At 29.2% G+C, this 26024-nt stretch overlaps 2 protein-coding genes and 2 long non-coding RNA genes across 6 annotated transcripts; 2 read left to right on the forward strand and 2 right to left on the reverse strand.

Annotated features, from left to right (window-relative positions):
• Positions 1–4003: 4003 nt before the first annotated feature.
• On the reverse strand, positions 4004–6702 carry LOC145193194 (uncharacterized). Of its 2 annotated transcripts, none has more exons than XM_080070627.2 (4): positions 6574–6702; positions 5284–5359; positions 4800–5192; positions 4004–4623 (listed from the first exon to the last, which is right to left on the reverse strand). In XM_080070627.2, exons 2-4 carry the CDS (start codon positions 5332–5334, stop codon positions 4246–4248), a joined length of 822 nt encoding a protein of 273 aa, XP_079926753.2. In that variant the 5' UTR covers positions 5335–5359; positions 6574–6702; the 3' UTR covers positions 4004–4245. The 2 variants fall into 2 exon arrangements, with proteins under 2 accessions (XP_079926753.2, XP_089921567.1); XM_090065441.1 differs by lacking the exon at positions 6574–6702 and adding an exon at positions 5739–5890.
• Positions 6703–8461: 1759 nt separating this feature from the next.
• LOC149882582 (uncharacterized) lies at positions 8462–9790 on the forward strand. The gene is made up of 6 exons (XR_016456505.1): positions 8462–8700; positions 8812–8845; positions 8971–8994; positions 9115–9185; positions 9373–9458; positions 9552–9790. It is a non-coding gene; the product is annotated as an uncharacterized LOC149882582 (long non-coding RNA).
• Positions 9791–15764: 5974 nt separating this feature from the next.
• Positions 15765–20100, reverse strand: LOC145193196 (uncharacterized). 2 transcript variants are annotated; one of them, XM_080070628.2, is made up of 5 exons: positions 19830–20100; positions 17757–17813; positions 16985–17111; positions 16617–16876; positions 15765–16380 (listed from the first exon to the last, which is right to left on the reverse strand). In XM_080070628.2, the coding sequence occupies exons 2-5, from the start codon at positions 17808–17810 to the stop codon at positions 16039–16041; spliced, it is 783 nt and encodes a 260-aa protein (XP_079926754.2). In that variant the 5' UTR covers positions 17811–17813; positions 19830–20100; the 3' UTR covers positions 15765–16038. The 2 variants fall into 2 exon arrangements, with proteins under 2 accessions (XP_079926754.2, XP_089957432.1); XM_090101306.1 differs by lacking the exon at positions 19830–20100 and adding an exon at positions 19363–19507.
• On the forward strand, positions 16713–19868 carry LOC149882583 (uncharacterized). The gene is made up of 2 exons (XR_016456672.1): positions 16713–18623; positions 18945–19868. It is a non-coding gene; the product is annotated as an uncharacterized LOC149882583 (long non-coding RNA).
• Positions 20101–26024: the final 5924 nt, after the last annotated feature.

Below are 26024 nucleotides of genomic sequence, written 5' to 3' on the forward strand. Positions count from 1 at the left end.
TCATGCTTTACCAATAAATAACTACCCAAAACGGATTTCATTACCCAATAAAACAACGCGTGAGTTTTCCAACAAGGTGACTTTTCGGAGGAACAGTGACAATAACTACAACTCCAACTGACCGACACCATTACAAAATGAACATAAGAATCCAAGGTACAACATAACCGAAAACAAATAGCAATTCAATAATAGGAGGGACAAAGATAGAAGATACGATCAGAGCCCAAACAATAACACGAACATATCCTAAATGTAATCCCATCTCCTTAACGAGAACCCTAGAAGCATCTGTATTTAAACACCTGTATTTTTTTGAAGCACCTGAATATTTTTGAAACACCTGTATTAAAACGTTATCGGATTAAAAAGCACCCATATTTGTTTGATAGTGATTGAGTAAATAATGCTTCTTATAAAAATAATTTAAAATACCATAATCTTATAAATCCTACCTTTCTAAATAATGAGTCCTAACCTTTGAACTACAGTTGCTCCAATAATAAATTACACTTCAGAGACAGAAATATTCACTTATCCCTAAACCCAAAAGTTAGTAAGGAAACTGTCTTCAGTAAAGATTGGAAATTAAATAATAATATTCTTTCTATAAAGTACTCAAACCCAATCCAAGAACCCATAAAGATCAAAGCCCTTCCGACTATTTTTTCAGAATGTGATTCAAAAGATAAAGAAATTCTTTTTAATAGTAATAGATACCCGCTATATTTTGAAAACAATGTCTCCAACTAAGATGAGTTTTAACTTTCAACAAGTACCAAACAAGCAAATAATTTAGCTCCATGTCTGTTCCCACTCCAGTCAAGAAAATGTTAGATAAATCCCTCATCACCGTTGAATCATTTTCAAACGAAACAAACGAATCACTCGACATAGAACCAAATAAAGATATACTACTGGAAGGGAAAGGTCGGGACGAGGGGTAGAAGCCGCAAAAACTATGGTTAAGAAGTTTTGTTGTTAAAACTACAGTTAGATTTCTTAATAAAGTTTAAGAAATTATGTTTTTTTTTTGAAAATTTTTTAACAGATAAATAAAAAATAACCTTACTTTTTCGTCATTAACAAATTAAATGCAAAACAACAAAACTGCAGAACAATAATCATGCAGAACAAATATCAATTAATAAATTACAGTTTATAAACTTTATTTTGTTAATTGATGTTTGTTCTCTTTTCATGTCCAACGGATTCTTGTCATCTCGGATTCAAATGTGTTAACTAATTTAGGGTTTGGTACACCTTGAAATTTACACCGAAATTTTGATTCAGTTTTAACTTTATAAATTTAGTTTATAACTTTAATCAAAATTTCGGTACTTTCGGTTCGGTCGTTCACTCTTCGTGAACAACCGGCGCATTATTTTTACAAGATTCGGTTCGTAATCTACAAACATTTCTTCGTTTCTCACTAGCACCCGTCAATTACAAACGTAATTTGGTTCGTAAAGCACTCCCCAACTTGCGAATTAAGGATTGAGTTGATCGAAGTAGGTATAGATCTTTTTTTACGGTACTTTTTAATGTATGTCTTATATTTTTTATACTTTTAAGTAATTTTTGTTTTGCATTTTATTTGCTAATCACGAAAAAGTAAGGTTATTATTTATCTATCAGTTATAAAATTTTCGAAAAAAACATAATTTCTTAAATTCTATTAACTAATCTAACTATAGTTTGAACAGCAAAACTTATTAACCGTATTTTTTGCGGCTTCTGCCCCTCGTCCCGAACTTTCCCCTCCATCCTGAATATACTCCTGTTCAACTTTTTCTGTTCTTATAAAGAATTTTTTTTGTAATAATTAACTAGAAATCGTTAAAACTTTAAAAGTTAAAAATATTTTTGAGATAAAGACAAAGCCAAATTTATAATACCGCTAAAAATCTATAAATCTTTAGGACATCGCTCTTTGATTAGAAAATCTTATGTTTAATAACACCATTAATAAGAGTCAAAGATCCGTCCAAAAATCTAATACGTGTCAGGTTTGACTGACATGTTACATAACAAAATGTTAAGTATATTAAAAAAAAGATGGCAATTATTTTATTTGACGGTCAAAAGCACAAGGTTTTAAGGGAAAAAACTTTTGTTGTTTTAAAATGCAAATTTAAATTAAATTAATTTACTCAATTTAATTTACATTAACATTTTCTTTTTCTATTTTTTTTTTTGCTTTTCAATTTCGTATTTATTTTTAATTTACAAATCCGTCGACCATTCTGGGACTTGATGAAGCCAATGTCTCGATCCCAATCTCCTAAGTTATCTCTTACATAACCCTAGAAACCATACCTTCCTAAGTTCTAAACCTTACTACAGCTACATACTACAAACAAACTTAAATTAAGTAACTTTCAAAAAAAGCCGCCCTCACAATGTGTTACGGTTGTAAATCTCTTGTTGTCTTCTTTCAGATCTTTTAGTAAATCCAATATAAATGCATATTCTTAAAGTTTGTTAGATTTTATGGAACTTTTTAAATTCCTTACTTTTTAGTTCCTTATTCTAGAGAAGAAAATTTAAAAACATCGATACAAAAGACGTATACATGGAGACTTATTTGGACTGCAAGTAAATAAATGATAACTAAACATAGGAAAAAAAAAACAACCAATAATAGAAAACTATAAAAAGTTCAAAAATATAGACAGATAAATTGACAGAAAAAGAAAAGAGTTCGGCAGAAGAGAGAGAAGAAAAATGGCTAAAGAAAAGTAAGCGGAAATTCTACTGTTTCCGATAAAATAAAGAAAGAGTAATTTGTTTAATGAAGAGCTAGATAAACAGAAGAGAAAAAATTAACAAAAACAGTTGCGTTTACACGCTGTTAGATATTGTAAAGAGAGTAAGAAAATATCATTTTTAATTTTATAAACATGAATAAAAGAGTGCTAACCGCCATAACACGATAATAGAACAATATATTGAGAACGATTGCAGCTTGAAACCACTAAAGAAGATTGAAATTAACCCTTTAAAAGTTAACCCTTGCCCATCCCTAACCTTACATCTCCCAGACGCTCAATCTCAACTCCAACCTCCGTATTCCTTTGAATAAACCCTCGAATCAATACCTCTTTAATCCTCTATTACCACATAATTAACTGTTACTAAACATACCACACCTACACATTATAACATAAAACACACTCATTACTTAATTACATTGCTTAACTGTCTGAAATAAATGAAAACTTAAATAATTCAAAATGGCTTAAGACTAATAATGATTGATTTGATGTAACTTGATGGATGAAATTTATTCAAAGTTTATTCTTCTTTTGGCAGTTAATTTACAAATGAGCATCAGTGATTTCTACCATTGCATTCTCTTTTGCTTTTTTCATAAATACTCATACTTCTCTGACTTTTTAATGATTTTATTTATAAATTTCTACCGCAGCAGCAGCAGTTGGTGCACCAAAGCGTATAGCATTAACCATACCAAACGTTGTTAACTACATTCAAAACTGTAACATTGCGAACAAGCAAACATGTAGACAAAACTAACAAAATTAATAAAACGATTTTTTACCATATACGCGCTACAGCATCACTGTGGTTTTGAATAAAATTTGATGAAGGACCATAAATGAACAATAAAAAGTAGAAGAATATTTCTATTCTCGAAGTTAGTAAAGCTTTCTTGCTTTATTTTGTGGGAGAAAATTAACATGCATTTAAATATTTATAATTAATATGCATTTAAATATTTTAAAAAAACTTTTATTTATAATCTGGCAAAAAACAATCAATTGTTTAGTAGTAAATAATAATATATATATAGCAATAAATTATATATATATATATATATATATATATATATATATATATATATATATATATATATATATATATATATATTATATACTATATATATATATATTTAAATAATATATCGTAAGAAATAGCACTTAGTAAGAAAATATTGCCGTATGCATTGACATATATACAAAAAACGTAAAACACGTTTAAATGGTCTTGATGATTATTTCTTTATCATAAATGAGTGTTTGGTTAAAACTTTCATGGTTATATGGTTATTTCATGGTTATATGGTTATTGAATCGCGTCATTTATTACTCACTTGGTACAGCTATCGGTTCTAAGCTTCTAATTGAATTTAGATGGCTTACTGTTTCAAATCACTTTAGCATACCTTATATATCTCATAAGGTGTTTAAAGTCATTCCCTTCTTGCAATGAGAATATGAACTTCTAAGTCACCTTTCGATTAGAAGAAGATTTGATTGAATCAACTTCTACGCTATCTTTGATTCTTGACTCACTGTGGGCGCATTCCCAGTTTAGCCTTAGATACTTATAAACATCCGGACAATCCGTCCGGTCAAAGTAAATCTCAGAAGCAACTAGTTCGCAAGCATTTTCTCCATCGCAAGCGTTTTGTACTTTAATCATGGTGTTGCTTTCGTCTTGAGCACACATTTTATTGATATTTCGTTTTAAAGCTATGCCTGAACGACCACATGTTGTTGAGTCATCGCGTCCCCAGAATGCGCTATTGATTTTGATAAGATGGTATTGAGGACATTGCAACCACTCTTTTTCGCCTTGACAAGTTACTGATACTGTTCGCTAAAATATATAAACAAAAGAGTTTTATTGAGGTATAATTTTTGTTGTCAGAGTTTTGTTTAACATCATTTAAATTCTGTTAAAAATTAACATCTGTTAAAAATTTCTATTCAAGCTGCTCAGATTTTAATCTGCAAAATTAACATTCCATGTAAATTTCTAAAAAAAGTACTTGCCTTTACATCATCCTGATCTTCCCCTTGGACTTCTACTTTAGTTGCCTGTGCTGTTAACTCAGACTTTTTCATAGAATCGCTTTTTTTCGTTTTATCTTCTATTTTTGCTTTCAAACTTTTCACAGAGTTTAAGGGTTTACCTTTTGGTATTTTGTTGCGTTTTGAACTATCGGAAAAAAGGTAGCTTTCTTCACCACTTCCACTGCCACTTCCCATCGGGTGAAGAGGAGTATCTGTTCGTTTTGAAGCTGTTTCTACTCCATAATCTGAACGGAAGTTATCATTAATGAACACTCCCATAGTAACAGGCGCGTTCCAATAGCCCCACGCTAAGTCAGCGTCTTCTACATCGTTCCGTCTACTGCGCTTTAGAATATCTAATAACCCCCCATTCTAAAATTAAGCGACATTTCAATATATAATAACATTAATTGTTATTGGAAAATAACAATTCTCAAAGTCTTTATTATGGTCAAACACTCACCACATACGAAGTAAAGATGACCACGGATAAAATGTTGAACCAGCTGTTCATCTCCCTCTTCTGGTCATCCAGGAACCTAAATTCCATAAAAAAAATCATGACAAAAACATATTTCTTTTAATTTTTAGACTGATACCTCAAAGTCCACACTTAAAAATAGTGTTTAAAGTTTGGCTGGTTTAAGATGATTATGTGTGTTCCAAGTGGTTTGTTGAGCTATTTAATTTACATTACAACCACTCTCATCAACATCTTTAAATATGACGAGGAGAGAAAATGGATAAAAATATTCAAGTATTAGGAATCAAAATAAAGGAAGTAAAAATAAAAATAAAATCAAAATTTCTATTGCTTTCTAAGAAGAGTTTACGACGATGAAGTTTTTAAAGTGAGATGGCAAGTTCCACTTATTTTAGAAAACGCATTTCATGAAAGAAAAAAGAAGGAATGTATACCTTTTTTAAAGTTATTCAGAATATCGTAAAAAACGATTTTCCTGTTCGCGAACCAAAACGCTTAATAAATTAAGTCGAAACTTATGTGTTAGCGTTTTTAGTCTGTCGAAACTAAAAGATCAATTAACTTCAAAAATCGTTTGACCTTATCATGATTTTTTGCTTTTATAATACGCGTTTTCAATTAAGAAACTATTTCTTAAAATTTAAATTTTCTAAACTATACTCATGGTTAGTTTCTAAATTGTTTTAAAATTTTTAAAATATTTTAAATTCCTTTCACATATTTCCAATATTCAAACTTTTATTTTAAGTTTCGTTTGTGTTTTGTGAAATGTAAAAATAAAACCGTTTTTTTTTTTTTTCTTTTTTTTTGTATTTCATCGTTTGACGCAGTTCCTTTTTCTGGAATGGATTTTTATAAAACTTTTAGAGATTCATTCAAAACTTGAAACCTCGCATTGTTTGGGGAATTACGGATTCACGTTAATTTTAATGCAGAAAAGAAACTTAACTTCGGACAAAAACCTGATGCAAAAAAATCTACACGAATCCTTCATTTTTCAAAGCTTGCCTTACATCGTAAGAAAACTTTGCAATAAATAACAAAGAATAATTCATGGTGTTATGTGCATGTCTTAAATAGAAATTCCCTTCCGTCGGATATTACTAATAAAGAAGAGTTTAAGGGCTTTAAAACAAGTTAAAGCAGTTGGTGCACCAAAGCGTATAGCATTAAACATACCAAACATCGTTAACTACATTCAAAACTGTAACATTGCGAACAAGCAAACATGTAGACAAAACTAATAAAATTAATAGAACGATTTTTTACCTTATACGCGCTTCAAAATGCTTCAAAAATCCAATGAACTTTTATATATTTCATGAAGCATTTCAAAATTTCCCTATTTTTTAGACTTAAGATACATCCAAGCAACCAGATTGTTGATAATCGAATTATTACGTTCTCTATTTTAAACTGAGCTCATTCGCACGGTTGATTAATTTTGAATGCTCCATGTTTGATTTGCTTTGTAAAAAATCAAACGTAAACGTTCATTTTTGAACAAAAATCTTATTTCAAGTTTTTGGTTTCTGAAGCACTTAGAATCACAAGAACTACTATAAAGACATCAAAAATTTGATGAGTAGGAGGGGGTTCAACAATTTACTGTCAGGCTTGTTTAAGTTAAACTTCAATCCTTTTGCTCAAAAAAACCTTATGGAACCCATTCTTTAGTTCATTTCACACATACAAACAGGCGCGCATACACACACACACACACACACACACACACACACACACACACACACACACACACACACACACACACATACAACTGTCCATTAATATTCGAATGACATTACTTTTTAATTTTTTCAACATTTTACTTTCTAATGAGGGGAATTAAAAAAGAAAATTATTTGAAAAATATGCTCTATCGTTTTTAATTAAGTTTACATAAAAAATAAATTAATAAATTAATTTAATTTTTAACTTGCTCTCAACTACGCAGCCACCTTTACACTCTAAAAACATTCCGTTAGAAAAAGTAACGGATTGCGTGTCTCCGTTAAATTAACGAAGTAATTCGTTTCCAAAAACAGCAAAATTAACGGAATCAAGTTAACAAATTACGTAATCTTCGAAATTCCATTAATCAACGGATAAAATAACAAAATCCGTTGAAATAAAAATTTTTTTAAAAATGGTTTCCGAAAGAAATTACGAAGTGCTTCCTCTGTAGATTATGTTTTTCATCATTACATATCCTTTTTTCTCATTTTCGAAATTTACATGGATTGACTTCGAGAGGTTCAGAAGTCAAATGCACTTTTGATAAATGCAATAGAGTTTTCATTAGTTTCATAAAAATAAGAAAACATTATGAAAACCAGCATTCAACAATAATTCCTCATGAGATGCGTGTGTGTCTGTGTGTGTGTGTGTCTGTGTGTGTCTGTGTGTGTATATATGTGTATATATATATATATTTATATTTATATATACATATACATATATATATATATATATATATATATATATATATATATATATATATATATATATATATATATATAATAAAACAGGCAACTAAACATGGAATAAATTCCATTACATATCAGGGTATCCTTTCTTGGAACACTCTTCCGTTCACCCTAAAAACAGATTTTATCCTTAGATCCAAGAATCTGTTCTTAACGTCACTCTATCATTTTTACCTAAAAAGTTACGCTTAACTTTATTCTTTACCTCTATAACTTTTTTCTTTATGTTTATGTACATATTATAATTTCTTATTTGTGTATATGTGTATATATGTATGTATATGTGAATACATTATAATAACTATTTGACCTATATTTTAACTCTTTTAAAAGTCTGTTTTATAAGTGTTACTTATAAATTTTTGTAAAGTTCTACTTTTGCTATGTGACTAGTTTATTTCTTATGTTTTTCTCTTGTCTTTTCTTTATATTATTTAGGTCATTGCGTTTTATTAGTGAATTACTATTTTCAATGACCTGTGTTTTTTGTAATATCCTTAACACAAAATATATTGATATATATATATATATATATATATATATATATATATATATATATATATATATATATATATATATATATATATATATATATTTATATACATATATATATATATATATATATATTAATTTAAAAAAAAAAAAATCAAAAGATATTCTTTTGATAAATTATTTTTTAAATCTTGTTTGTTAGAGTTTTATTTGTCAGCATATTGAAGTACTTTACATAAAAAATAATAAAGTTTTGAATTTTTTTTTCTATAATCATTTAACTATAAAAAAATATATAGATGTGTTATTATTTTTAATATTTGTATTATTATCTTATATGTTTTTAGCTTTAATATGTAGTTTAAGCAAGTTAAGGACTTACATGGACATCAGCTTACAATGGTTTAATCATGTTCAAGTATTACAGATATCTGTTCCTTGTTATTGTATTTTTTTAAAAATAAATTTGTCAGTTACATCAGACAAATATTGTAAAAAATGAGTTGTTAACAATATTTTTTGTTTACAGGATCTTTAAATCACATTTACATCATAGATAAAAGGTTTGTTGCAATAAGTTTAATTTGCCAGCTTTTTTGTAGTTACACAGTTTCAGTATAAACTAAATGGTTAGTTACACAATTATCTTTATATGGCTTGTTTATATCCTTTTAATTTGCTATTTTAGACACATGGTATGCAATATCACGCTGTAAGTTTAAATTAGTTGTAAAATTAAAAATTAGATTTTGATTTGCATTTCTTTTGATAGGGATATCTATTTAGGTTAGGTACAACTAAGTTTATGTATGCCTTGTTTATATTCGTTTAGAATTTACTACTTAGACACAAGGGATGCGGTATGAAATTGAAATTCTGATATTGTTATTTGGATCTCTTTTGGTGAGCTTATTTATTTTTGTTTTAATTTATTGTTATTTAAGTTGGAGACCTTTTTTTTATTTTGTTCCTGAGAGGTTTTGAAGTATGTGGAAATTATAGAACCTTTCAGTTATCAGATAAGATTATCTTTTGTTACACATTTTTATTAAAGATATTATTTAGTTGTTGCATTGAACTTTATCTTTAGAAAATGGTATCGGAAATAAATAAAATAAAAAAATTTCTATTATCAATTTATAAATCAGGAATTAGAAATAGCAATATTTCTTAAAGGTACTTAGTAAAATTTTATTTTCATTTCATACTATTTATATCATTTAGGTTCCGTATTTTCTTTATTGTATTTTATTTTATATTTATCTTTAGGAATTGACAACACGTTGCTGGAATTGAAGTGTTAAACATGTACTAAGAACAGCAGCGTTAAAACCTAAAACCTAGTTTGTTAACAATTGGTTTAGTTTAAACATCTATTGTGTATATGGGTGTGTGTGTGTTTTATACAGATGTTTTATAACCTCAAATATAATGACTATTAAAAATATATTTAAAAACTATTTTGATTGTAATTTAAAGTTTGTGTACTGAATTACATTATTACAAAATTTGATTAGTTTTCAATGTCCAGTTAAAGAGTATTTGAAGCTTGCTAACAAATTGAGCACTATATTTCTCCCAACCATAGTAGTTTGTATAATTAGTACTGCTTGTATCGGATGGGTGGTAATTATTACATTTATAATGGTAAGAACCAATGTGTATTAAGAATATCATAATTAAATAATCGAAATATTAAAAATGTAAGGATTATTTTATTATCAAATTACAATGCTATGTGGCTTAATTCATCTTTAATTATAATGGAATGATTTTAACTGATTATTCCCTACAATAACGTTATTTTAACTGAATAAAAACAGTGGATAATTTGATGCACTGACGTAATAACTCCTTAATTTAAAAGGATTGTTTTATCGAAAAAATATCAACGGACTTCAATCCGTTAACACTTTAATCCGTTAACTTAACGGAAAAGCCGTTGGTGCAATAGCGACGGATTGATCTGTTACCCAATTCGTTGTATTCAACGGATTTTTTTTTAGAGTGTAGCAGCAATAACCGCTTTTCATATTCGTGGCATTCTGCATAGCAAATTTTTCGATTATTAAAAGTCTGTTTTATGCAACTCACTTTTAGGTTTTTCCTAAACATCTTTTCACTCTTGGGTATTATTTTTTTGACATTTTTAATTCATCCTATAAAAGTGATTGAGAAGGGCAAATCATTCTTTCAATTACATTACCATTTTCTAATTCAGTTAAATGATTCCTAGTAAGTTTTGAAGAATGCTGAGGATTATTATCTTCTTCAAAAAAAGAATAGTTTTCGAATTATCCGACTTCCAGAAGGAATGGCATAATTTTTTTAAAATGCTCAAATTGTTTTCTTTTGTCATTTTTTTGTCTATTTTAACAATATCACCAGTATTATTACCACCAAAACACTATGAGACCTCAGCAAAGTTTTACAGTTGGCACCACACACTGTTTCATTATACCTCGAGCAAATGCTCTTCTTTCGAACCAAAAATTTGGAATTTTAACTAGTTAGTCCAAAGAACATGCTTCCAGTCATCAACAATCAATATTTCATGTTATTTTGCCCACCATAGTCTTCTTTTTTTTTATTTTTGAGTCGAGGAAGTCGTTTCCTTGTGGCTATTTTACCGCCAAGCTTTACTTCCATCATTGTCTGTTAACTGTTGTTACAGTTATTGGATCTTCTCGGAAACTATTCATATTACTTTTAATTTCAGGAGCAGTGTATAGTTTGTTTCGTTGAACAGGGGTAGTGTTTTTTTTGTTTTCAGTAGAAGAGGTCATTCGCTTTCGCCCCAATCGTTTCCGATCGACCACACCTCCAGTTTCTTCCTTTTTTATAATATTCCTAAGCATCTGGGTAACATTATCGAAATATCGAAACTAACCAAAATTTGTTTCTATTATGCGTTTCGATATGATTTGATTTGATCCGATACGTCTCGATATTATTTCGATGAAATTTCGTTTGGGTTTCGATATTAGAGATATCATTTTTGTAATTTTCGATATTAGAGATATCATTAAGCGATAAATTTCGTTAAATATATATAACGGTATTTTGTCGATGTCGTTTCCGGTTTCGAGATTTTACGATATTTCATAAATGTTAAGTTAAAAACATTTTTACTTATGTTGCAATATATTTTCTTAGCCTTTTGATAAAAATTAAAATTCGCCTACATTTTAACGCCACTTTAAAGATTGTTAAAAAGGACTCAGTTGGTTAGGAGGCACTTCAACTGTTAGTTAATTTTTTTTTATAGAAAAGCAAACACATCAAAAAAAATATTCATTTTTGAAAAAGGAATGAATAATTTTTTGGAGGATTTTTGTTTTTTTCTTTAAATTATTGTAATAGTGGTTAAATTAAAAATCAGGTGAGACCACTTTTTTAATTTGTAATAAATATTTTTGATGTAATTAAAATGTCGTCTAGTTAAAATTGTCGCCGCTAATTGTAGCGAATGGAAAAATTCGGCTTCGGTATCGGTTTCGACCGAAACCGAAAGCCGAATATTTTAATAATTAAATCATGTTACATCCCGATTGTTTAATTGGTTTATATCCCATAAGTCAGTACAAAAACAAATCTCTTTTAATTTTTCAAATATTTAATTGTTCAAACAAATTTGAATGATAAATGTCGTAGGAATGGGTTTTTGAATATTATTGTTATGATCCTCAAATATATTATCTATCTGTCTTTCTATCTATATAATGGCGAAAATCGCTAGAACATTACGGTATAATTAATTTTGACAGTTGCTACAAAAATAATTGTGAATATATGTTAATTGTAAATATAAGTTGGTTTTTATGACGTTTTTGAGGGATATTGTCTCTTATAAAAGAACGAAATAGCAGCCTAACAATTTGAAAAATTATTATATATTAAATAAAACTATCCTAAAGTCCAGATCAAAAGATGACTTTTAACCAGTCAGGATAAAAAATAAAAAGGAGATTTCTTTGAAGAGGCTTCTACCAATGACTCTCAGGATTCAGCTGCTTCAAGTCAAGGAAATCCTTCTTTGGCTCTTACACCAGCAGTTGAAATGGATGACTAATTTAAATTGGCTCATTGGCTACGTCATTGGTATACTTCACTGCTTAAAGTTTACAAACTTTGCCATACGGTGATTTGGTGATTTCAATAAAACTTGTCTTTGAGATGAAATTTTAATCTTTTTTTAAAATCAAGTCAAAAGCTCAAACTTAAACATGTTTTTCAATTCAACTATTTATCAAGTAAAACATTGTTATTATTTATTTATTTGTTTTTTTGCTTCATGTTTTTTTTTAAGCTTAAGTCGAAAATCTTGTATAAATTAAAAAACCAGAACTTTAAATAGAGATTTGTTTATTTCTTTTTTAAATTAAATAATGCATTTGTCAGTAATTTTATTGCAATTATTCAGGTTTTTAAAAAAATTAATTATTTTGTCGGGAAAAATTACAAAATATCGTTTAAATAATACCGGGTGAAATGCGCCGGGATTTCCAGCTCTTAGATATAAAAATTTACTGCATTAATCAGAAATGCATTTGTAGCTATGTAGTCACATTTTTGGGAACTAAACCACACTGTGGTTATATTGCATTTTTGCAACAGACACATTAATAAATCACTATATATATATATATATATATATATATATATATATATATATATATATATATATATATATATATATATATATATATATATATATATATATATATATATATATATATATATATATATATATATATTAGGGTTTATTATACAGTATGCGACAAAAGTGTTTACATGTTTTTGAAAAATATTCTTTTTTAAAATAAATGATTGAAATACATGTTTATATATCAATATATATATACCAAAAAAAAGGTAATTCATTGTAGTTTCATGTTTTGAGCCTGAATTTAAATGAATGAGAAGTGTTTATAGCAAATTATTTATTGAAACAAAATGTCAGATGTAAACAGTTTTGTCGCGATTTATGCTATTGTTAATCTTAATGAGAAATTAATACTTTGTGTAGCCTCCACGACTTCTAATGACTGCTGCAATTCTCGCAGGCATGCTACCAATCAACTTCTTGCATTCTTCAACAGTTATCGAACTCCAAACATACTTAACTCGTTCCCATAATTCTTGTCGACTGGCAGCTCTTGTTTCATAATTATAAACTCGATTCTTCACAATAGACCAAAGATTCTCGATTGGGTTAAGATCGGGACTTTGCGCAGGCCACTCTAGAATCTTAAAATTCTTCGAATTTAGGAATTCTAATGTAATTTTTGCCTTGTGCTTTGAATCATTGTCTTGCATAAAAAGTGTCGAACGAATTTGCTTTCGCCATCCTCGTAAACTAGGCAAATAGCCATTGCTTAAAATGTCAATATAATGTTTCGCGTCCATTATTCCATCAATTTTTACGATTTTACCAACACCAGACGAAGAGAAACATCCCCAAAACAACAACTTTCCGCCGCCATATTTTACTGTTGGAATAAAGTCACGATCAGAAATTCCTTCTCCAGCTTTTTTCCATACATATCGAATGCCATCAGAGCCAATCAAGTTAATCTTGCTTTCGTCTGTCCAAATCACCTTACTCCACTCAGCAAAAGTCCAGTTTTCATACTTCTTTGCAAATTCCAATCGTTGTTTACGATGTTTCGGTGTTAGTAGTGGTTTCTTGATCTTCTTTTTTGCCTTGAATCCAATTCTCTTGAGTTCTCTCTGCACTGTTCGAGTACTTACCACTGTACCTTGAGCATTATTTAATTGTTTCTTTACATCGTGTGCTGATTTTGCTTTATTTGTCATGATTAATCTAGAAATTGTTCTCTCGAGTAGTGAAACTTTTCTTGCGTCCATTTTTGTTGCATTTCTCCTCTATATCATTTCGCTTCTTAATTTTATAGACTAAACAATAAGATATATTAAGTTCTCGTCCTGTCTCACGAAGAGACAATCCTGATTTAAGCTTCTGAACCGCTAAATTTTCAATTTCTTTCGACACTTTCTTCATTCTTTCAATTATAATTTTTCTGTTGTTTACATTAAGAATTTTAAGTTTAAATAAACCGTTTATTACTAATTGAGATATGTTTTATTTAAACAAATTAAAAATATAGCCACAAAGTATTAATTTCGCATTAAAATTAATAATAGCATAAATCGCGACAAAACTGTTTACATCTGACATTTTGTTTCAATAAATAATTTGCTATAAACACTTCTCATTCATTTAAATTCAGGCTCAAAACATGAAACTACAATGAATTACCTTTATTTTGGTATATATATATATTGATATATAAACATGTATTTCAATCATTTATTTTAAAAAAGAATATTTTTCAAAAACATGTAAACACTTTTGTCGCATACTGTATATGTTTATTTGTCACATTTTTAAAGTTTTATTAAAGTCCTCCTTACTTTAAGATGCTTCCATACGCTTCAGTCTCTTTATCATTCTATCCTTCTGACTAGCAAATGGTGCGTACTTACATAGCCTACGTGTGATCAGCATTGGTCCTCAAAAAAGCTCTATCTTAAGCCATATTAATAAGTGAAATGCCATCTGGCTAATCATGTGACTAATCAAAAAAATTTTTTTTATTTTTCAATTAAGTTAGTTTAATTTAATATTTGTGTCTCTACTCTGCAAATAATATTGTTCTTCCAGGAATTTTCTCTGATTAACTTACCAAGAATTTCATGCTGATAAAAATAAATGCAGAATACCTGACGGTCGGAAGCTTCATTTTATGTACTTTTTCTAACGCTCTAGACCCTACAACGGGTTATTGTACAGGATTTGAGTTTGTGTTTCTTCTATAATGTATGTTAGTAAGCGACTGATGAGCGAATGAACCATGAAACCACGAAAATAAAATAAGGATTATATTAAACAGGGAACTGGTGCGAAACAATGCCATTTAGCAGAAATTTCACTTATACTTAAATTGCTGAAATTTTAAAATATAGTTCTATTACATATCTGTAACAAATTTAAGGTGTACCAAACTAAAAATTGTGAAACTCATTTTACGTTACAATTTTTTTTTTTTTTTTTTTTTTTTTCTGCTAATGTTAACAAACCATGATGTTACTACTTTAGTAATTTTAGTGTGATGGGCAACATAATAACCGAATAATTTTATTATTAAAAATAAAATGTTTTTTCAGTAGAAAAAAGTGAAATTGATAAAAGAATCCACCAGTCCAATCTTACATCCATTTATAACCATAGAGAAACTCAACTTACGAAAATAATAATGTATTCCTTAATTAATTTTCAACAAAAACTCGTCAACCTTCAACATTGTAACATTATTAATTAACATTTAACTGCTTTATTATTTAACTTTATTATTCAGCATTTTTAACAATATTTTTAAAAATAAAAATATAAATAACTTAACAGGAGCAAAATTGACAAAAAAAGAAACAAAAAAAAAAAAAAAAACAAAAAAAAAATAAACGTGCTGATCCAATAACTTATGAAAACATATAGACACTTTTACATTACATACATCAAATAAAACATTTAAATATATAAAAAAACTTAACATTTCAACAATAATTTGACTTCACATTATATATATATAGTAATGCGGTGAATGTTGCGTTAAAACGTGAGTTGCATGGATAAAATAGACACAATAAATAATTATTTTTCTACCTACAACGCAGTTTCAAAGATCTTTTAAAAAGATATATATCGTTAATTTGCTGTTTATGTCAAAATCTATTATGCAATAGATTCTTTTATTCTAGACTCGCTCGGAGCGCACTGCCACTCCATTCTTAAAAATTTGTAAACGTCATTGCAGTCAACTTTATCAAAGTAAACTCCAGAGGCCACCACTTCGCACACATTTTCATTATCGCAGGCCTCGCGCACTTTTTGTATCGTGTTTGCCTCATCTTGTGCGCAATTCTTATCTGTGCTAAGACCATGCGTGATGCTATTCTTTTTACACGTGTGGTCGTCATCACGTCCCCAAAATGCACTTTTAATTTTTATTAGTTCATAAGGTCCATCACACTGTATCCACTCTTTTTGTCCTTGACATGTAACACTATGGCGAATCTAAAATATAGACTTGAAAAAGTAGATATTCTTCGTGCTTTATTTAAATAACCCGGAATATTAACCACAAAGCTCAATGTTATTTGTTATCATAATTGCATGATTTATATTTGCATAATTTTTAAATTGCATGAATTATATTCGCATAATTTATAAATAAATGATAAATTTAAGACTTAGGTTTAAAATATATTTCTTTTTTTATATATATATATAAATTTAAACATTTTATTTACCTTTCGTTTATCACCCAAATCTGTTTCAACCTCTGTTGCTGCAGATTTAGCTTCGTTTTTTTCAACCAAAGCTTCTAACTTGTTATTTTCTTCTAGTTTTTCCATTTTCTCGTTGCTAGATGATTTTTTCTCTTCAACGTTAGCTTTTAATAAAACACTTACAGTAGGTTTATGCTGAATGTCGTCACGTCGTCCTACGCCACTACCTTCCTGCGTTTCTTGTATACGATCGCGAGTAGATAAAAGACTTGGACTTTCTCCTAAAGGAATAATATTGAAATAACTTAGTTTTAGTTCGTGGCTAAATAGAACGCGGAAGTTTTATTAATCGAAATCAATTTACGAGTAGAGAAAACCCCTCTCATCACCTGTTTCAGAAGAACCGTCATTTACGAAGAAGCCTAACGGAAGCTGTTCACTCCAATACAGTCTCATCAATTCAGCATCGGATTGCTCGCGCCGGCGTCGGTTATTAATATCATATGGTGAACAGTTCTACAAAATAATTTCTATTTTTATGAATAAGGGGATTTTTAGTAAAAATTATTAAAAATCGTGAACAAAACATAAGTAAGACACAAACGCAAGATGCTTTTTTTTAACTTTCATTTGCGAAAATAAATAAAAAAGTATCTATTGTATATGAGAGAGAGATGAGGTGGAGAAAGAAAAAATAAGTAAAGATAGCTCAGGTAATTTTTTATTCTTTACAAGCTTTCTTTGCTAAAAGTCATTTAAGAAAAAAGTTTCTTTAGCTTTTATGAACAAACTCTAAAACAAGAAACGTCATAGCTTGAACAACTCTTGAAACGAATTCTCCTTTAAAATTAATTATCCTAATGAAAAAAAGAATTTAATTTTAAAGGGTAACATCCAATATATGGGTATATCAGATATCTATCCAATATACCCAGATTCCGATACATACCCATTCCACAAAATAGATCCACAAAAAATTTTTAACGAAAAACATAATTACTACAATTTCAATATATATTAAAACACCAAAAAACTCGCCATAAAGTTAAAAAATAGTGCATTCGTTTACATGAGTACATATATTATAAATCGACAGTATCAATGATACCTAATTCAACGATAGTTAGACATCATTTTTTGATTTAAAAAAATCTCACTTACGGCTAGTAATATACAGTTGACAGCAAAGAGCAGTTTCCTTATCAAGATTTTCATTTCCTAAAAATGTAAACGCATTACATTGTTATTTTGACTTTTCGGTCAAAGTGAAGTAACTCTAAAATTGAAACTCTAAAAAAAAATCTGAATGAAATCAACTTCTTTTATACAATTAACAAAAAAATTTTCAGCTGTAAGTTTACGGTGTTAAAGACTTTGTTTTGGTCTGGATTAACGCCGTTTTGTTTCGGAGTTAAAGGACGAGTTGTCTTTCTTGTCAGCCAATCACATGCCAGGACGAGTTTCTGCGATATGAACTGACAGTAAAAGTTGCAACTTGTCAGCCAATCACATGCCAGAAAGTGTTTTTTTTTTAAATAACATTTTCTGATTTTCTTGCAAAAAATGCTTATGTAATAAATTAGAATTACACGAGCATTCCTTATAAAAATTTTCTTTGAATAATACTTTTAAAATCTTTTTACAGATAGATAAATGATTTTTCATGTTGTATGAAGTGCTAAAAATTCAAATAACTTTTTTTGAATGTTTTGCAATTTTTTATATTTAAAACCAAAATTTCTATACACATTTTAAGAAACGGAAATATAAATAAAATAAACGGAGAAAACGAATGAAAATGTTTTGCAAACATGGTTTAAAAAATTCTAATTTTAGTTCAAACTTTAAAGAAAAAAGTTTTTCTTCTTCTAAACATCAATTTCAATTTGTTTTTCCGTTTGCTAAAATTTCCAACTTGGTGAAATAAAATTAGTAATTGGAAAAGCGCAGTGGATATATTGAATGCCTAATTACAGGCTGCTTTAAAGTCTGTCAGGTGCTTTTCACGCGAGCTTAAATACATTACCAGTTTTTAAGCATGGGAATTTCGGCCTTCGAAATCGACGAAATTAAACGAAATTCGTGTTTCAATTTCGGATCGAAATTGAGAACGAAATTTCGATTTTTTGGATTGTTTAATTTCGCGAAAAAATTTCGTATAATTTCGGGTCATTGAAAGTAACGAAATTGACACGAAATTAAACATAAGTTTTAATTTCGAAATTCGTGAATTTGTAATGTTTAAAAATTTCGTCTTTCGAAATTCAATATAAATTTCGATACGAAATTGAAACACGAATTTCGTTTAATTTCGTCGATTTCGAAGGCCGAAATTCCCATGCTTACCAGTTTTAATGCGCGTCACAAGTTCGTTTACTTTCTGTGTTTGAATGCTTGATATCATTTAAATAGTTGGGAAACTGAAAAAATTTGTGTGCCAAAATAAATTAACAAAATAATAATAATAAAATCACGCAATTTTGCGCTTAAAAAAAATTGAAGATTTTAAAATTTAATACATTTAAATGAGGGCAAATTGAATTACGCAATTATTCAAGTGAGCTGTTTGAAATGTTCAAATAAAAAGAGTATCAATAAATGAAGAATATTATCAGAAAAGAGTATCAGAAAATGAAGAATATTAGAGTGTAATCCATTGAATAAGATTTGATATTGAGTTGTAAAAAACAGGCAATGACAAAGGTAAAAGTGTGTTCAAAAAGCTGTTTTTAGAGAATGTTCTAAAACAGTTTCAAAATTCTCTCACCAAAACTATGCACGCAGTTTCCTTTTTCCAATTAAAATCCTTTTAAAAATGTTATATACGCTTAATCATTTAGATTTTGAAACAGGCATAAAGTTCCCCAAACAAATTATACTCTGTAGCTGCACAATCTGAAGCCCACAACAATAGACAATATCTGCGGCAGCTAACTTTTTTTGCACAAACGCGTAGCCAAGCGTTCCGAAAACGCTCTTACACCGAGTGTTTAACTTCAAATTGCCGTTCTCATTTCAAACATTGCACATGGCTACAAGGTTGAGTGGTCAAACAAGAAAGATATGCTGTCGCATGAAAAAATGCAATTGAAAGAAAAAATTTAATGAATTAAAAAAATCCATTAAACGGCAAGACTTTTTTTTATTTATGATACGCACCTACGTAAACCGCACTCCTAAACTCCCTCACCAAAAAAAAAAAAAAAAAATACAAACAATTTTTGGTTTTCTTACCAATATAAACTTACGCTCTTCTCTACCAAAAAAAAATAATTAACAAACAATCATAAGGTTGATAAATAATGAAAATTGAGTTTGCTATTCTGCGGCACGTTTAATGATAATTTGCAAACGCCGTTGTTTCAAAACTTGATGAACAGCTGCGATACTAACGACAGTTTCGCTTCACCGAACTAACGCCGAAACTGCAGTACTGTTTAAATTAAGCCATTTGATTGGATAACATCTCACGCACATTGCCGTTTCATCTCAATTTTGAAGACCACTTTAAAATTTGATTGGCTCTTGAAAATAGCACGCAAGATTTAATTGGCTGCTTTTTTAAACGGCGTAAATGGATTGGAGGTTCTGAACTTTAAATAACACAGTTGCATCTGTTTAATAGCATGCTTCGCTTTTTTTTAAACCAAGATAGCTTGTTTATTGTTTTGAATTTAATGACAATTTTATTCAAATTTAGTATAAAGCATGAGAAAGCTGTTTGCTGGATAAAAAATTTTCTTGCGTGAGTTGAAGACCTTAATGCTAAAAGTACTTTAGTCACAAAATGATTACATTAAGATAATATAGGTTAAATATTGTAGCCTTGAAACTAACCAAGTAACAATGTTTTATTTCTTATTACTGGTACCTATTTGTACAGTTGTAATAAACAAATCTACTTATTTTTGAGCTTCAAAATCTCGTTTTCAAAAAAATCATAAGGTAGATTTTTACTTATACACTTTGCCCAAATTTTTGACTTTCTGCATTGAAATCGCTTTTAGGACATTTTAAATTTTTTTATTATGAACACAAAGAAAGGTTTGAAGAAGAAAGCGTCAAGACAGATAAAAAAAAAAAGTCTATTCCAAGTTTCTGTGTCTCTATCGTCTTCCTTTGTATCTTTACAACGAATATTACGATAGAAAGTAGCTTCAGATTGAAGATTGAATTGCTTCTAGAATTCACTAGTGTCATTATATTTTCCTACCTTGACAGGTAAAAAATTGATGTAGAGTTTTTTAGATTTCTAAAAAATTGATGTAGAGTTTTTTAGATTTCTAAAAAACTCTACATCAATTTTTTACCTGTCATCTAAAACTATAAATAACATCTGAACATTCTAGTGTAAATAATTTTTGGCCTTAAAGCACCTGTCTTTTTCAAACTTGTCCCTTTTCACTCACTAATGCCCTTTTTTGTAGTCTGTGGCTTTAACAACTGGAGTTTCATCATCTGACGTCTGCTTTTTGTAAAAAAGATGCTCAACAAAAGCAATCTTAAATGGATCTTTTGGAAATGGAATTTCCCTTTCAGTCTCTTTCTTTTTAAAGGACCAAAATTAAAATGTATTCGAGAATTAATAATTGCTAATATTGCAAATTATGTAATATTATGTTATGTTTTGGGAAGGGACTATAGCTTTTGTTAAGACACACACACACACACACACACACACACATATATATATATATATATATATATATATATATATATATATATATATATATATATATATATATATATATATATATATATATATATATATATATATATCGTAGTTATCTTTTTTTAAAGTTATCACAGTTTGATATAATTAATTTTATACTTAATGCGAGAATTTTTTTTCAGATTCAAATAAAACCAGTAAAAATGATTGACCCAAGCTAGTAAAGAACTGGAAATATATCGTAGAGCTAGGTGAATATATCCAATAGTGAACATACTCACCCCATTTTACGGTAAATTTCTGCGTTAATAGGAAAAAAAACTTCGTCCATGGACAGTATACTTTGACGATAACTTTATAAAAAAGAAGAAATATATAACAAAAATATAACTTTTTTAAAAAAGCGGATTCGTAATTTTTTTAGCTTCAAGCAAGTGTCCAACCTTATCTTTAATGACAGCTTTGCAAATTCTAGACACTTTGGTTATTTATTTTTAAAAGATATTGGCTGTTTAATGACCTCCATTCTTCGAGAATATATATTCTCGAAGCTTGACTTAGAGAATATATATTCTTCGAGAATATATAATTCTCGAAGTCAAGCTTCGCCTTTTTGACATATGTAAAAAAGGTGAAGCTTGACTTGAAGATCAACTTTCAAATCTCCTCTTCATATCACGCCATATTATTTTTTTTTTAATAAGTGGGACGATTGAGCGTGCTTAAACATTTCCTTTGTTTTTTATCAAGCTGCTAAGTTTGGCATATTTGGCATAATTCTGATGCTTTGGATCATTATTCTGTTGAAATTAACTATTATTTCCAATCAAATGATTTTCAGACGGAAAAATCACAACCTTGTAAAATCTTTAAAAGGCTTTCCTTTTTTCAATTTTTCATCAACATTCATTAAATTCCGTGGGTTACTACTTTCTGTAAACCATAATACTCTCTCTCTCACTCTCTCTCTCCCTCTCTCTCTCTCTCCAGCATGTTTAGCATGTCTCCTACTGCCTAAAAAACTGAATCATTCCAAACCCACCCAACATGAGACGACTTTAAGACGTATGTAACTTATCTTTAACTCGTCTAGACGTCTGCAACTAGTTAAAGACGTGTTTATGACGGCTTTTCCACACCTCATTAAGACGTCTTCCGACAACCAGTTTAAGACGTCCGCAAGACATCTTAACAAGACGTCTTACAGAATAACTAGTTTAAGACGTCCGCAAGACATCTAAACAAGACGTCTGTCGGAACAACCAGTTTAAGATGTCCGTAAGATATCTTAACAAGACGTCTTTCGGAATAACCATTTTAAGACGTCTTTAACACATCTTAACAAGACGTCTGTTGCAACAACCAGTTTATGACGTCTTTTGGTATAACCAGTTTAAGATGTCTTTCAGAATAACCAGTTTAAGACGTCTTTAACTTATCTAAAAAAGACGTCTATTGGTACAGCCAGTTTAAGATGTTTGTAAGACATCTTAACAAGACGTCTTTCGGTATAACCAGTTTAAGATGTCTTTAATCATGGACGTTTCCCACCCAACAACAAGTCGTCTTAAAGACAAATTTAAGACGACTTGAAATTGGTATTAAAGATGTCTTAAACTGGTCTCAAATGAAACACTGTAAGTCGTCTTATTTAAAACGTCTCAAAGTTGTCATATTTATTCCCTATTAACGACAGCTTAAAAAGACGTGTGTAATATATATATATATATATATATATATATATATATATATATATATATATATATATATATATATATATATATATATATATATATATATATATATATATATATATATATATTTATGATTAGTAAAAGACTTCTTCACTCGAGAGTGCTCAATAGCCTGCTGGCAAGAGCAATTACATAGAAGATACAGCAAAGGATGACAACTTTGTTGGTACTTAAAGTTTCATACCGGCGTGCCGGCAATCATCAGCCAAAATACATAATGAAAAAAACGTTACAAAAAGAGAACATTAAAGAAAAACGAAAGAACCGTTAAAAATGTCGTTAAAAAAGAATTGTTCTTATTAATGGCTTCAAATTAGTCTTTACTGTCAAATGACGCAAGCATGTATTTATTCATATGCCTACACTTACTAACCAGCTCTTGCTTTTTATTTAATAAATTTGCGCCTCTATAGATGGCAATTTCAGTTTTTTCATTTAAACATAGAGCGCATCTTCTAGTGCTTGGTTGATAAGGTTGGCATTTCCTGATTATACTCCATTTAATAAAAGGTTTTCCGTTTTTTTCTTTTATGCGCCACACTTCCTTGGATAGTTCGGTGTCGTTTTTGTATTTTACAGTATTGAACGACTTAATGTGGTTTGCATAACGTAATTTAAAAGGCGGTTCACATATGCCAATATATATTTTATCTAAATAGTTCGGAAGGTCTGAAGAAATAACAGCTTTGTAAAGCATGTTTTCTGTTAGGCAAAGTTGATTTAGTGGACAATGCAACCTGTTGATACAATTGCAGGATTTCTTATTTTGATCTTCAATATCTTCGATGATTTTTTGGTTATGCCAGTTTATTGTAGATTTTAAATTCGGCATGCAGCTGTAACTGACTTTCAAAGTGTTTCTATTGAATATTTTGTTCAAAATATGCTTAGATGGAAAATGTTTGTTTACCAAATTAAGAAATGATTTGCCAACTTTTGTGATCACATTTTTGCTAAATGGTGGGTTGAACCATATAATGTTACGCTTTCGATTATACTTCTTTCTGGTATTATTATTAGGAGTATTGTTATATTTTAATTTATGACTATATCCTGCTTTATTTAATGCCTCCTCATAACACTTAATAGCATTGCCGAATATGGTGAAACTAGCGCTTTTATAACACTTAAAGATCACAAAGAGAATTTTGTAAATAACCCTAGCGTACGGTTAATAAATCCTGCAAAAAACGAGTTGGGAAAAATAAGCAAATCTATTTTAGACAAAATAAACAATACTATAAGGGGCACGTTGAATCTAAATCAATGGAAAAACACGCAGAACGTAATAGATTGGTTTAAAAGCATTCCGAATAAGAAGCTACAGAAATTCGTCGTTTTTGATATTAACGATTTTTATCCAACAATTAGTGAAGAACTGTTGAGAATAGTGATGTCCTTTGCTGAGAAATTCGTTTGTATTACAGCTGAAGAAAAAAGAATAGTATACCACTCTAGAAAATCTCTTCTGTTTCATAGAAATGAGACATGGATGAAAAAAGGATGCGGTTTATTTGATGTAATTATGGGGGCATTTGACGGGGCTGAAGTTTGCGAATTAGTGGGGCTATTTCTGTTAGATAAGCTATCATCCGTTTATAATAAAAATTTTATAGGTATTTACAGAGACGATGGTTTGGCGGTTTTTGAAAATCTAAGTGGCCCAGAATTGGAAAAAGTCAAGAAAACAATCACAAAAATGTTTAAAGAATATGGATTAAACATTACCATTAAATGCAATCTTAAAATCGTTAACTACCTAGATATTACTTTGAACTTAAACGATTCTACTTACCAACCCTATAGCAAGCCAGGGAATCAAATAAACTATATTCATAAGGAATCAAACCATCCTCCGAATATTATTAAGCAAATACCCATTTCATTGGAACGCAGATTATCAAGACTTTCATCCAGTGAAAAAATATTCGGCAATGCTATTAAGTGTTATGAGGAGGCATTAAATAAAGCAGGATATAGTCATAAATTAAAATATAACAATACTCCTAATAATAATACCAGAAAGAAGTATAATCGAAAGCGTAACATTATATGGTTCAACCCACCATTTAGCAAAAATGTGATCACAAAAGTTGGCAAATCATTTCTTAATTTGGTAAACAAACATTTTCCATCTAAGCATATTTTGAACAAAATATTCAATAGAAACACTTTGAAAGTCAGTTACAGCTGCATGCCGAATTTAAAATCTACAATAAACTGGCATAACCAAAAAATCATCGAAGATATTGAAGATCAAAATAAGAAATCCTGCAATTGTATCAACAGGTTGCATTGTCCACTAAATCAACTTTGCCTAACAGAAAACATGCTTTACAAAGCTGTTATTTCTTCAGACCTTCCGAACTATTTAGATAAAATATATATTGGCATATGTGAACCGCCTTTTAAATTACGTTATGCAAACCACATTAAGTCGTTCAATACTGTAAAATACAAAAACGACACCGAACTATCCAAGGAAGTGTGGCGCATAAAAGAAAAAAACGGAAAACCTTTTATTAAATGGAGTATAATCAGGAAATGCCAACCTTATCAACCAAGCACTAGAAGATGCGCTCTATGTTTAAATGAAAAAACTGAAATTGCCATCTATAGAGGCGCAAATTTATTAAATAAAAAGCAAGAGCTGGTTAGTAAGTGTAGGCATATGAATAAATACATGCTTGCGTCATTTGACAGTAAAGACTAATTTGAAGCCATTAATAAGAACAATTCTTTTTTAACGACATTTTTAACGGTTCTTTCGTTTTTCTTTAATGTTCTCTTTTTGTAACGTTTTTTTCATTATGTATTTTGGCTGATGATTGCCGGCACGCCGGTATGAAACTTTAAGTACCAACAAAGTTGTCATCCTTTGCTGTATCTTCTATATATATATATATATATATATATATATATACAAAATATATAATGTATTGTTATAGTATAATAATACAAATACTCTTGTTCGTTTGAGAGTGCTCGATACTATTGAATAAT

Source organism: Hydra viridissima, unplaced genomic scaffold (genome assembly GCF_058129835.1).
Source record: "Hydra viridissima isolate aposymbiotic clone 2 unplaced genomic scaffold, HvirCarnegie_v1 scaffold_10, whole genome shotgun sequence".
Lineage (NCBI taxonomy): Eukaryota > Metazoa > Cnidaria > Hydrozoa > Anthoathecata > Hydridae > Hydra > Hydra viridissima.